Genomic DNA, 14866 nt, shown 5'->3' with positions numbered 1-14866 from the left:
TACATAGTATCCAAGAGCAGAAAATCCAGTCAAATATTAGGAGGGATTGAAGTGAGTTGGGAGTTGGAGAGCTAGCAGGAACTAGCTATTCCCTTAGGCGCTCAGAGGACACACAGTCTCTTATGTGTCCCTTTTTCCTCTGTATGTCTGTTTTGTCCTTCTTTATTTCTTACTCTTTCTTTGCGGACCAGTTTTCTCTCTTTCTCCGTACACATGTCAGAAAATGGCTACAGGCTATATTATTTTGCTCTACCAACAAGTTGATTAGCATTTCAGCATTAAATTCCTAGGAGAGAGAACTTGGTCTGCCCAGTTTGGATCAGGTGTCTGGCTACCAGTCTAATCAATTTGTTGGCAAAACATATTGCCAGAACATATCTCTTTGTTAGGAGAAATTATCTAATAATGATGCTTGTCACATTACCAGCTTATTCTTTATGAAACTCTATGGTCTTTTTTTAGTGTAAAAATTTGGTTATCTGAGGGACACCTGGGTGGCTCAGTCTGTTAAGCATCTGACTTTTGATTTCAGCTTAGGTCATGATCTCAGCTTCGTGGGATTGAGCCCCGAGTTGGGCTCCACGCTTAGCAGAGTCTGCTTCTCTCCCTCTCCCTCTACCCCTCCCCTCATGTGCGCGCTCTCCCTCTCTCTCTCAAATAAATAAATCTTTAAACAGTTTGGCTAACTGATAAGTTATAAACTGTTTTAGATTTATCAGCACATGATATTTTCTATGTAACAGATCACAACTTTATGTTTTACTTATATATAAATACATATTATATGCTTCTTATATTATTATTTTTATTATATGCTTATTTTTTTTTAAGATTTTATTTATTTATTTGACAGAGAGAGATACAGCGAGAGAGGGAACACAAGCAGGGGGAGTGGGAGAGGGAGAAGCAGGCTCCCCGCAGATCAGGGAGCCCGATGCGGGACTCGATCCCAGGACCCTGGGATCATGACCTGAGCTGAAGGCAGTCGCTTAAGCAACTGAGCCACCCAGGCGCCCTATTATATGCTTATTATATTATTATTTATCAATCCCACTTTACACATGTGAAGCTAGGCTCAGAGAAGTTAAATAATCTGCCTCAAAGGTCACATACCTAGTAAGTCATAGACCTAGAGTTTGAACCAAGTACTCTGATTCCAGAGCTCATGCTTTTGACCTCTCACTGTAAGATGATTCTCATTATAAGGTGTTCTGAAATATAAATATTTAGCTTAAGAGAACTCTCATTTAGCCAGGCTTAATTAATGTCTGACTTCTTTGGTTCAGTAAATGTTTCCTGAATTCCTCCTATATGCAGGTGCAATTCTAGGACCAGGGCATCCAGAGGTGAGTAAGGGGCTATTTCTGCCTGAAGTTGCTCAATCTAGGAGAGAGAACAGACACAATTCATTAAAATACAGTGTGAAATGCTCACCTTTACAGAACGTTTGTATCTGTTTGGGACAAGCAAAGCCAGTATATAGTGTAACAGTGAGTATTGTAGTATTGGTTACCAAAGGAGTTAATATATCAGTGATCTGAAATTAGAATGAATTCTAGGGCTTAGAGTGCTGATTACATATTATGTGGGTCAGTTTGTTTTGGTCATTAGACAAGTAATGGACAGGTTTTTGAGCAATCAAAGGTTAGTTTCCTTTTTTTTTTTTAATTAGAAAGAGAGCGTGGGGGTGGGGAGAGAATCTTTAAACAGCTCCATGCCCAAGATGGAGCTCGACTTCACGACCCCGCGATCATGACCTGAGCCAAAATCAAGAGGTGGACGCTTAACTGACTGAGCCACCCAGGTGCCCCAGATTAGTCCCCCCCCCCTTTTTTTTTAAGATTTTATTTATTTACTTGAGAGAGAGAGAGCACATGAGAGGGGGGAGGGTCAGAGGGAGAAGCAGACTCCCTGCTGAGCAGGGAGCCTGATGCGGACTCGATCCAGGGATTCCAGGATGATGATATGAGCCGAAGGCAGTCGCTTAACCAACTGAGCCACCCAGGCGCCTGATTAGTTCCCTTTTGATGGCTTCTTTCAAGGTTATATTCTTGAGGGTGTCTGGGTGGCTCAGATGGTTAAGCGTCTGCCTTCGGCTCAGGTCATGATCTCAGGGTCCTGGCATCGAGTCCCGCATCGGGCTCCCTGCTCCTTGGGAGCCTGCTTCTCCCTCTGTCTCTCATGAATAAATAAATAAAATCTTTAAAAAAAAAATATTTAAAAAAAAAAAGGTTATATTCTTGAGGCTATAAAACAGGATAAAAGCTTGGTTGGTGGGCCAGACAACCATCAAGTGGGAACAAATTGTTATACCCATGTTAGTGGTGTAAGGGTCAGATGCAGGTTGCCCAGGATCCAGGGCTCAGTCATCTAAAGGAAATATACATAAGTGGAGTACTGTGGGACCGAGAGAGGTGAGTAGTCTTGCTCTTGGGCAATGGAGTAGGAGCAGTGTCTGAGCAGATTGTGGAATGGCACTGTACTGTTAGGTGTCTGAGGTGTTGGTCTCTGGTTTCCCACCTGTTTAAAAGAAAAGGACAAAATCAACATTAGGTTGAGCTATATAAATTGCCCATATTTGACCTTTTTGATCTATAAAAATAGCACTTTCATATGGTTTAATCTGATATTTGCTGAGTGCTTGTCAGTCTCCTAAAGAGTCTAAATATACTACCTAATTTTAACTTAAAACTTTCGCAAGCACCCTACAAGATAAATCTCCAGTCGATAGAGAGGAAACCAAAGATTAAAATGGTGGAGGTGACATACTTCAAGATAGAGTTACTTAGTGAATAGCAATCTCTCTAGCTCAAAAGCCAGAGATTCTTCAGATTTGCTAGGGTCTTAATCAGTACATTAAGTTGTACAGCCACTCTGAAATCAGACAACAAATAGGAGATGGTTTTCATCAGGAGAGCTAGTGAATCAAGTACCAAACCCTATATCCATAGGATTTGCTTCCTCCTTGTTTTCTCTGCTTCTGGCCTCTACCATTTATCTCCTTGTCATTCTCTATTTCATCCATCCTCCTTCCACTCCCTCCCTGCTTCTATCTCTCTCTCTCTGCAGTCATGAAGAAATAAGTACATAAAGGTTGGTGCAGCACAGATAAGACTATGTAATGATTAGCAGTCACTTTACAGAATCACATTTCAGATATGGAAGAATATTCAGGCTCTACTAAGTGAAAAACAAAAGTTTACAATGAAGTGAGAGCAGTTGATCAAACTGTCATCTCTCTGGTTATTTTGCTAGGGGAAAATATCTGGAATAGTATAACGATAGTCATCTCTGGGAAGACAGACGCATCTGCTAATCTGATTTTTCTCCTTAGTTTTCTACTGTAATTTTTATTGGTAATAAAACAAAAATGTAATATTGTTGTTTTCAGGTCATCTAAAAAAAAAACTTGATTAATGGGGACTTTCAAGGATTATTATTTTGGTAATCAAGCAGACTCTTAGAAAATATTCTCTAGATGCATCCTTAGTGACTTATCTTGTGACATTTCAAAATGTTCTACTTACTGCCTTTCAGTTCATGCCAAAGTAGATGTTACTAACATGCCCAGATAGACATAAACTGTAACAATGCCAGTTTATGGTTTCTCTTTATAAATTCTGATTTTTTGAATTGGCTGCACCACCAGGCTCCTCTAAATTGCAGATCATTAAAGTTTAAATATTATAAATGAGCATGGTATGTTCTGAGAATGATGTTATTCTGAAGCAGTTTCATTTAGTTTGAATAAAGTTTTAACCTCACCAGCAAGATACCAAATAAGACTAACCTCTTCTGAGGGCAAAATAAATTGACTACCTCTGTGTTATATGAGGAAAGTGCCTGTGCTTTTTTTGCTTATAGAATAATGTCTTAAATGTACAGTAGGCACTTAATAAATATCCTTCCTATATTTCTCTCTTACTTCTTTGCTGATGATGAATAGTCTAGTTAGAATGTCTATTTTGAGCTTTTAAAATTTCCAGGAATATGCCTCTCTGAATGTGCAGCTTTCTCTCTGGCTAGTAGATACGAGTAAATTTTGGTTAGTAGATGTGGGAGTAAAATTTACTTACAAGTAATTTGTGGTTCCATCGTCTAAAGTAACTTAAATTTTAGGAAAATATTAGGGAAAAAAGTGGCATCCAGAGAAGATTTTTGTGTTTGTTTGAGAGAGAGAAAGTTTTGTTTGTTTGAGAGAGAGCGAGAGCCTCAAGCAGATTCTGTGCTGAGTGTGGAGCCCAGTGTCGGGCTCCATCTCACAACCCTGAGATCAGGATCTGAGCCAAAACCAGGAGTCGAACGCTTAACTTGACTGCGCCACCCAGGCACCCCTGATTATTTTTTAATATGCAAGAACTTAAAAAACATATGCAAGAACTTTTACAATCCAGTTAAAAAAAAAGTAACTCCAAAAGATGGATAAAGAACACAAATGAGCAACTCAGAAAAAGATATACAGATGCCCAATAAACATATATACTACCTAAAAAAAGAGTTTACTTTCAAAGAATTTTGAATTTATAGTACAAATAATTAATATAACCTATATATGTATACATATGTATGTACCTTTATCTTTATCTTCATATTTCTTGAGAGCAAGCTGCAGACATGATGTCCTGTCACTCCTAAATATTCCACTGTGTAATTCCCAATAAAAAGGCCACTCTTGTACCTATCCTGCCTTCAGCCCTCTAAATCAGGAAGTCAGCATGGGTATAATATTGCCATCCTATCCACAGATCCCTTTTAAATTTTACCAACTCTCCTAAGAATGTCTCTTTTTCCTTTCTGGTCCATGCTTTATCCAGGAATTCATGTTGCATTTGACTGTCATACTTCTTCAGACTACTTCAATCTAAAACTCTTTCCTAGTTTTCCCTATATTTCATATTCTTTTGAGTTTTAAGGAATACAGGAATAAGGAATTCTGTAGGATAACTTCTTCAGCCTGGTTCTAGTTTTTCTCATTGTTAAGTGCCACACAGAAAGTTGCTCTTTTGTTTTCAGTATATTCCATCATTGCACCACTGACAGTTGAGTAATATTCCAGAATTATATTAATACGCTGTTCATCAGACCTCCACTCATCAGTTTAGCATCTGTAGACAACACTATGAATCTGTCACCTTTAAGATGGCTGCCAAAAGATGATCCTCTATTTCCATCATTCCTGCTACATTTATGAACATTTTACTGTAAGGAAGAACTTTCCCTTTTCTGCATTTACTTATTTATTCATCATTCATTCACTTGTCAGTATGGACTCATGGATGCCAGTTTTAATGAGTGGGTTGTAATTTATTAAGTTTTTAAACTGAGGTACAATTTACTTACAGTGGAATATATACATCTTAAGTCAGTTTTGACATACATAGACATGCCTGTCAAGGATAACCAAATTTATTTTGGTTTCCCCCATTTGGCCAGTAGGAACCCCTTCAGTTGGCTCCTGTGTCTCTCTTTGAAATGTCTCCCATCATTTGTTGAACATTTCCTTACTTTCTGGCTCAAGAGGTTTCAGATTCTTCTTGTAGTTTTCCTGTCCAACTTTGAAGTCAGCCATTTCTCCAAAGATCTTTGGTTTCTTTTAATGTAGGATGGGATTTAGAAATCAAGAGATGGGCCATTGGTATGTTTTCGTTACTGGCCTATCGGTTGCTATTGAGCCTTCTAGGTGGACAGAGTTAGGCAAATATATGTACATATATATGTGCACACACATACACACAAATATATGTGTGTGTATATATATATAATATACACACATATCTAACTATTCATTTTTCTGTATGTGTGTATTATGCAACCATGAATTCATATTTCTTTTTTTTTTTTAAGATTTTATTTATTTGAGAGAGAGAGAGCGTGCACAAGCGGGGGGAGGGGTGGAGGGAGAGGGAGGAGCAGACTCCCCGCTGAGCAGGGAGCTTGATGTCAGACTCCATCCCAGGACCCTGGGATCATGACCTCAGATGAAGGCAGATGTTTAACCGACTGAGCTACCCAGGCGCCGCCCAGAGACAGCGAATCTTAAGCAGGCTCCCCGTCAGCGCAGAGTCCGATGCAGGACTGGATGGATCTCACGACCCTGCGATCACAGCCTGAGCTGAAACCAAGAGTTGGACACTTAACCGACTGCACCACCCAGGCACCCCACCTTAGACTTCTTTATAGCCTTTTTCCTTCCCTCCTTTTACATTTCTCTGGCAGTGAGAAACATGGCCCTACTATCCTTGGTATATTTACTTATTTGATCAGTCAGTTTACTTATTTGGTGAGTGTAACAAATTTAATTATGCTGCTCATTTCCTGTTTCTGCTCAGCTTCCACCATGTCCTTAGCCACAGGGTCAGCCTGTGCTTGCATGTGACTCCCACAGCCGCCTCCTCGTTACCTTGTACACTCAGCATCTGTCCTGTCCCTCTGTGCCTCCCCAAACCTTACCCCTCACTACCCCATGTCCTTAGTACCACATGAAAAGGAAAAGAGGAAATGGTCCCAGAGAAGATTTTAAAGTTAGATTACACGGTTTTCTTTATTTCTTCAATGTACTTAGTTTTTTTTATGTTCTAAAAAATTGTGCATTTTTGTTTTTAAATGACATACCCTTTGGCGTATAGGTGTATTTTTCATTCATCTGTTGAAATTATCTCTGCTATTGTTTTAATGCCTCTTTGAGATTGTCATATACAAAAGGTCGTTTTCCTAGATTTATTGTTACCCTATGTGTTTAAGTACATTTATTTACTGATGGTTGTAGCAGCAAATCTCTGTTTCTCCTGGCTGCATCGGCACTGCCACAGCCAGTTTGAATGCTTACCCTTCTGGAGAAACTACCTCAATAAAATGGCATCAGGCATGTTTTACTTTTTAAAAAAAATAGATCTTGAATAACTGAATATTTCCTAGGCAGTGTCAACGTTAGTCAGCCATTTGGAAAATTGATTCAACTATTGTCTTTTTGAAGCTTATTTCAAACATTTGGTGTACTGCAGCCCAAGGCACATTAGAAATTACTGTTGATCCCTTTGGGCACTTGTATGTTTCACTGGCATTTTGGCTTCTTAAATGGTTATTATCCACCAATAGCTAATTTAAAAATCGCTTATGCTTTTTAGTATTCCCATGGAATTCAATGGTTTCTCAGTGCCAGTTAGGGCATTTGGTAGATTGACTAGAAAAATAATTGTTTAAGCAATGCTGGATAACTGTGAGGTAGCCGTTGCCTTGACAACTAGAAAACGGTTCTGTTTGCTAAACAAAGGGATGGTAATTTAGTAGTTTAATTTCCTTTTTGGCATGGAGGTGCTGCATAATAACATTTTATTTTAGCCTCTGAGATGGTCTGTATTATTGACCAAAATCAGAGAATCACAGCAAAAAGAGAAGAGTTTTTTCTGGTTTAAAGACATGTTTATGTAACAGGGTCAGTGTTGGTGTAGGTAATTTAATTAACCAGCTGAATAATTCTTTGTATATCTCTGTTGCACCGAAGGCCAGGAGCCCTAGAATAGGTATATAGTCTTGGTTGTCTTTCTACTATACTAAAGGGTTGTGATGTACTTCATAATGGAGCAACACCACAAACACTTTAACCTCTGTTGCTACTAGAATCAACAGGATTACTTTATTTCTGAATTGAATGAGGGGGATAATATTTAAACACCTCCTCCCAACCTCCTCCTTATTATACACAATTATACTGGCATCTCTTCTGTTTGTGTGGAATATCTTTTGTATAGAACTTAAAGAATTTTTTTAACTCACATTTTCCCCCCAAATTATTAAGTAATATTAACAGTCTTTATTTAGCACTGTATGCCTAGCCACTTTCCAAGCACTTTACATGTAGCATTTCACATCTCGTCCCTGTGAGATAGTCACTCTTTTATCCTGAGGTAGCGAGGTTCTAGCTCAAGGTCATCTAGCTGCTAAGTGGTAGATTTGAACCTAAGCATCTAATTCAAGAGCCTGTGCTCTTAATTTACTATATTGTACTGACTCTTATTAATAAACTCATTCTAAGTACATTAAAGAGTACAGGAAAGTATTAATAAGAAAAATAAAAATAACCCATAATCCCAACCACTACAGATTAGAATACTTTTTTCCCCCCTTTAGATTATAATACTCTTTACTGTTCTCATGAAGTGATGTAGTATCTGGGTTTCTTTCAAAATAATCATTGTATAGGAGGGGTGGGTAGGAGTATAGATGAGACAAAATTGCATTGATAATTGTGGGATCCAGATTATGAGTATATGGGGGATTTATTATACAGTCCCATCTTCTTTTGTATATGTTTTGAAGTGTTTCTTAGTATATGTTTTGTTTTTATTCATTTGTATTTTCTTAGAGTGCGTGTACATGGGAGCGGGGCGGGGAGCAGAGGAAGTGGGAGAATCTTTTTTTTTTTTTTTAAGATTTTATTTAGGGGCGCCTGGGTGGCTCAGTTGGTTAAGCGACTGCCTTCGGCTCAGGTCATGATCCTGGAGTCCCGGGATCGAGTCCCGCATCGGGCTCCCTGCTCGGCAGGGAGTCTGCTTCTCCCTCTGACCCTCCTCCCTCTCATGCTCTCTGTATCTCATTCTCTCTGTCTCAAATAAATAAATAAAATCTTAAAAAATAAATAAATAAATAAATAATAAAGATTTTATTTATTTGAGAGAGTGAGCGAGAGAGTGAGAGAGCACAAGCAGAGGGAGAGGGAGAAGCAGGCTCCCCACTGAGGAGGGAGCCTGATGTGGGCCTCCATCCCAGCACTCTGGGATCATGACCTGAGCCAAAGGCAGACTGAGACACCCAGCGCCCCCGCCCCTTAGTATACATTTTAAAAAGCAAAGAATACATGCCACTTATAACAAAGAAACCTTTTTTTTTTAAAGACTGGAAGACTGGGGCGCCTGGGTGGCTCAGTTGCAGTCCACCTCCTGATTTTGGCCCAGGTCATGATCTCAGAGTCTTGAGATTAAGCCCCGCATCAGACTCTGCACCGAGCATGGAGCCTACTTAAAATCCGCCCCCCCCCACCCCCGCCACCCGTGCGCGTGGGCTCTCTCAAAAATAAAAAAGAACAGGAAGACTTACTTTGAATGAAATATTTTTATACCCATACCCCTCCATTCCATTCCCTTTCCCATAGGTTAATCCGTTTTTAAAAGCAGTTATTCCAGGGGCGCCTGGGTGGCTCAGTTGGTTAAGCGACTGCCTTCGGCTCAGGTCACGATCCTGGAGTCCCTGGATCGAGTCCTGCATCAGGCTCCCTGCTTGGCAGGGAGCCTGCTTCTCCCTCTGACCCTCCCCCCTCTCATGTGCTCTCTCTCTCTCTCTCATTGTCTCAAATAAATAAAATCTTTAAAAAATAAAAAAATAAAAGCAGTTATTCCTATCTTTATTATGTATATTTTTACATATGTATAAAATAACATAAATATATCTGATTATTTTTGTATTTCTAGAAAAAGCTTAACCGACAGAACCACCAGGTGCCTCCTTTTTTTCTTTTTAAAATGCTAGAGGCAAAACCTCATTTTATTTTATTTTATTTATTTATTTATTTTTAAAGATTTTATTTATTTATTTGAGAGACAGAGAGAGAGCAGATGAGAGGGGGGAGGGTCAGAGGGAGAAGCAGACTCCCCGCTGAGCAGGGAGCCCGATGCGGGACTCGATCCCGGGACTCCAGGATCATGACCTGAGCCGAAGGCAGTCGCCCAACCAACTGAGCCACCCAGGCACCCCAAAACCTCATTTTAAATGATTGCTCATTGGGGCGCCTGGATAGCTCAGTTGGTTAAGCAAAGGATTCTTGATTTCAGCTCAGGTCATGATCGCAGGGTCAGGGGATCGAGTCCTGTGTCAGGCTCCGCTCTCACTTTGAAATCTGCTTGAGATACTCTCTCTCCCTCAGCCCATTTCCCCGTGTGTGCACCGTTCTCTCTCTCTCAAATAAATAAAATCTTAAAACAAAAAGGGGGGCTGCCAAATCTGAATTTACATCAGTTTAATGACTTGTTTGCCTACCTTGAGTGTTTCATAATAGTAATAGTAATTGTTAAGAGCTGAATACTTGAAGCATCATAATTGAGTGCTTTTTTTTTTTTTAAAGATTTTATTTATTTATTTGACAGAGAGAGACACAGTGAGAGAGGGAACACAAGCCGGGGGAGTGGGAGAGGGAGAAGCAGGCTTCCCGCAGAGCAGGGAGCCCGATGCGGGGCTCGATCCCAGGACCCTGGGATCACGACCTGAGCTGAAGGCAGACGCTTAACGACTGAGCCACCCAGGCACCCCGAGTGCTTTCTAATACTGACCATGTTTTCCTGTTGTGGAAACTGAAGCTTAGAGAGGTTTAGTAGCCTACAAAAACTCAGCTAGTTAGTGTAAGGAATAGAGCTGGGGTAAGGACCTTGTCTTTTCTGCCTGTGCTATTAGTCTGCTTTATTACCTTATATTATACTAATGATAGAATGATAATTTATGCTCTGATAAAATTATGTATACAAATCTGACCATGTAGGTAGGTTATGGATTTCATTTGTTTTTCTGTAGAAATTCTCATTCATATTTTGGTTAGCATAGTTTCACTTCTAGATGATTATGTGTCTCAGTGTCCCATTTTGGCCATCTCTGTAACCCTGCTTTGAGAAATACTTAATAGAGGTATACAGAATTCAAATTCTTTTTTTTTTTTTAAAGATTTTATTTATTTATTTGAGAGAGAGAATGAGATAGAGAGAGAGAGAGCACGAGAGGGGGGAGGGTCAGAGAGAGAGGCAGACTCCCCGATGAGCAGGGAGCCCGATGCGGGACTCTATCCCGGGACTCCAGGATCATGACCTGAGCCGAAGGCAGTCGCTTAAGCAACTGAGCCACCCAAGCGCCCCAGAATTCAAATTCTTATGTTCATCTAATGATGAGAATTCGGGAACAGAAAAGTAACTTACTTAAGATGATGCAAAACAAAACAGTAGAGGCAGAAGTAAGATCAGACCATAGATCTTTGCTTTTCATGTGTTGCCTTTAACAGATTAACACTGTTCTAACAATGCATTTCAGTTTAACAGGTGTTTATTAGACTTTGGTTTCCCTTCTCAAGTATTTTTGTAGTAGACATTTTCTTTATGTGTTTTGCTAATTCCTTTTCATGTGTTCTATCTTGAAGGAAGGGAAATATTACCCTTCATAATAATAATTTGCCTCCACAATATTTAAGGTAATTATTACTCTTTTCTGTTAGCATGGATTTTTATGTTGGTAAGCATGGATTTTTATGTTGGTAAGGATGGGAGATAGGCTTGGTTTTGGGGAAAAATCTCATTCAAATTTAAGTTGAATGAATCTGCTCAATAAACATATTGATAGCTTGCTATCATTGGCATGTTGCCAGGGTTTGGTATGACTATTAATGAAAAGAATATGTATATGGGTTTCTGTATATAAGTAGTCTAAATATATTACTATTCTATTCCCTTTTTTGTTCACAATTCTCTATAATAAAAATATCTTAAAAACTTCTCACTTCTTAAACATTTGTTTCTGAGTAGGCATAAATGTGCAACTTTTAGTTTTCTTGTTTTTTTCTACATTTCACAGTTTCTCGTTCCTCATCAGTATTCATTTATTTTGACTATACTATTTGTCTATGAAAATAAAATTTACTGGCTAATAAGGCAGGATGTGTTAATGGGAGAGGTTTGCAAGTTGTGGAGATTAATGTCTGTGGTCATGAAGGTAGCCCCACCATTTGCTTTTGTAGCAGTAACACACAATACCAATTGAACCACAAAGTGAATTGATGTCTTCCTGAAATTTTCTTAAAATTTCTGGGTGAAATGCTATGTGTCCATTTCATATACTTGCTATAATAAAGCCACTAGCTTGTCTGGAATTTAACCAAGAATTTGACCAAAGAAAATGGTAAGTTAAGAGGGTTAAGGCAAGTAGGTAAAGTAGAAAAATACATTTATTAACTTTAGGTGCAGGAGCAGTACAAAGTTACCAAAGTTGTAGTCAATGATAACAAATTTAAGTAGTAGTAATTCAGAAATTATTGTCTTTCTGTGAGGGTATACTTCTGTTATGGCATAAATGAATTGAAATATGGGCATTTTCCTAGGTAGATTTTTTTTTTTTTTTAACTTTTTTTTTAAAAGTAACTACGTGCTGGGCGCCTGGGTGGCTCAGTTGGTTAAGCGCCTGCCTTCGGCTCAGGTCATGATCCTGGAGTCCCTGGATCAAGTCCCGCATCAGGCTTCCTGCTCGGCAGGGAGTCTGCTTCTCCCTCTGACCCTCCCCTCTCTCCTGTGCTCTCTCTCATTCTCTCTCTCTCAAATAAATAAATAAAATCTTTAAAAAAAAAAAAAAAGTAACTACGTGCAACATGGGACTTGAACTCACAGCCCCAGGATCAAGAGCGCATGCTTTACTGGCTGAGCCAGCCAGCCCCCTGCCATGTAGATTTTAAAAACCGTATACTTGATATATTTTGTGTTCTTTTTTTTTTTTTTTAAGATTTTATTTATTTATTTGACAGAGACAGAGATAGCGAGAGCAGGAACACAAGCAGCGGGAGTGGGAGAGGGAGAGCAGGCTTCCTGTCGAGGAGGGAGCCCGATGTGGGACTCGATCCCAGGACCCTGGGATCATGCCCTGAGCCGAAGGCAGACGCTTAACGACTGAGCCACCCAGGCGCCCTATTTTGTGTTCTTTTTAAAAATACTTTTCGTGAAATAAATAGAATGTGAAACAAATGGCTATTAAGGAGTTCACCATGGTATTTTTAGTTGTAGTACCTTTGTTTTGGTTTATGTGCTACCTCCCACCTTTAAAAAAAAGTTACAATTATTTGATTATAATACTTTTGGTATAGCATTAGAAAATATATCTTTTTTTATTTTTTTGATAGATCACTCCCAGTGTGTATTATCCACAACTATTGGGATGAATTTATTTTAAGATCCAAATGAAATTTATATTTTCATCATTCACTGCTATATTAACAGCATTTTTCCACCTTATGTTCTATAGAATTTCTGCAAGATGTTAATAGAAAAAAGATTTATTTGGACGATGAGGCAGAGTAGGGGTTTGATGTTCCCAAACTTTCTCCTCTTCTTTTTGGTGGAACATCTCAGGATATTAGTATTTCTTGTAAAATACTTTGTGCAAAGTTACCTACATAATCTTTCCTTGATTATGCAATGATTAATATAAGCAGAACTCCTTAAAATTATAGATCTTATACAGAAGTGTACCTGATTTTGGAGTCAGAGCAGCTAGATTAGGACTGTTAAAAACTAAATCTCACACACACACACACACACAATAAAAAAAATCACAAGTGAGGAAACTTCAAATATTTAACATATAAGGGTAAATAAACAGTGAACTCATGCCAGAGCATTTAAGATTTCCCAGATTGGATTTCTTCTTATTGTTTTCTCCAGTTGCTTGAAATACATGTAATTCTTCCCACCCCTTCTGTGCTATTATTCTACCTTAGAATTGTCTAGGTAGGGATATGACAAAGCTATTCTGAATTTGGGTGGCTTCTAAGATGTAGCCAAAATTTTTGAGGCTTTTAAGGATCTGCCTTCTCTTTAGGTGGTCATATAGTAAATAAATATTTGAATGAATGGGTAGATGGAAGGGTGGATAGAGTGATAAATTTGTGATTAAGATGATTCATATCATGGGCTGTATGTATTTTATATAGAGAAAAAAGATGCATTTTTATTTTATATGATGTACATTTAAATAGATTTTTTGATACATAGATTTTACTTGTTTTTAAGTTAGAGTATTTTGTGGATGGTTTTTGTTAACGAATACATCAATTATTACAACTTTTTTTTAGCTATAGTGGGATTAGATCTGCCAGCCTGAAGTCTAATTGTGCTAAAGAATTAAAGACTTTTAAATCTAATTATATTTGTTTGCATTTTTAGGCCCTTGATGAGCCTCCCTATTTGACAGTGGGCACTGATGTGAGTGCTAAATACAGAGGAGCCTTTTGTGAAGCTAAGATCAAGACAGCAAAAAGACTTGTCAAAGTCAAGGTAAGTATATGTAGATCTTATAAATTATATGTTCAGTATTTGATATTTAAACTTGTTCTTGGTGGGTGTATTTAAGACTTTTTTTTTTCCTGCAAGATGAGTTTAGTTTCTATATAAGGGTTGTCAAATACCTGAAAACAAAACATTATTTGGGATTTTAAAGTATTCTAATTAGAGTGAAGTTAGGTTCTTACAAATTGATATTTTGAATGCCCTTTCAATATTGACAGACTTGGTACTGTTTGTGTTTTTAGCCTTTTCTAAAAGGCTGGAAAGGACCTTAGAAGTCATGTAGTTTAATTCTTAATTTTAGACCCCCCACCATTTTAGCCATTAAGTTGAGATGTGATTTATAATTTGATGGTGTTTTAGATAACAGTAAAGTAAGGTAGATCTAGTTGTTGATTTCCTTATCCTCTATCTTTCTTTTAAAAAACCTTTCTTAAATACTTGTGTTTTGTGTCAGTGCAGAAAAAGAAATGTAATTGTTTATATTTTAGTAAATTTATCAGTGTTGAAAAATATAGGACAAGTGAAGTATTTGAAGGTAGATATTTATTCATTTGTCAATTATTTACTGAGTGGTAAACTGTGCAGAGTACTCTGTTAGGTGGAAGGAGGTTGGGGATATGAGGATGGCCTGATCTTCATCCTCAGGGGATTTATGGTGCAGAGTAGCAGATACCCTGTAAAACATTGGTTTGAATATCACCAAGTCAAAAGGCCACAGAGGTGTATGTCCAGTAGAGAGTTTCAGGTTTTCTTCTGGAGCTTTTTCCATGTCTATATCCTAGGTTCTT

The 14866-nt window shown here is 38.3% G+C and overlaps 1 protein-coding gene across 4 annotated transcripts in view; it reads left to right on the top strand.

The window, feature by feature from the left end:
- The window catches only part of ARID4B (AT-rich interaction domain 4B), a 145875-nt gene that overhangs the window by 46906 nt on the left and 84103 nt on the right, over positions 1-14866 (top strand). For all 4 annotated transcript variants that reach the window (XM_035008490.1, XM_035008491.1, XM_035008489.1 and 1 more), the window contains exon 3: positions 13956-14066. In XM_035008490.1, coding sequence (XP_034864381.1) covers positions 13956-14066 — 111 coding nt within the window. The remainder of the gene's footprint in view (positions 1-13955; positions 14067-14866) is intronic.

The sequence above is a fragment of the Mirounga leonina genome, unplaced genomic scaffold (genome assembly GCF_011800145.1).
Source record: "Mirounga leonina isolate KUSES-001 unplaced genomic scaffold, KU_Mleo_1.0 Mir_152, whole genome shotgun sequence".
Taxonomy (NCBI): Eukaryota; Metazoa; Chordata; class Mammalia; order Carnivora; family Phocidae; genus Mirounga; species Mirounga leonina.
The sequence above is the reverse complement of the archived record's forward strand: the minus strand, read 5'-3'. Positions and strand labels throughout refer to the sequence as shown.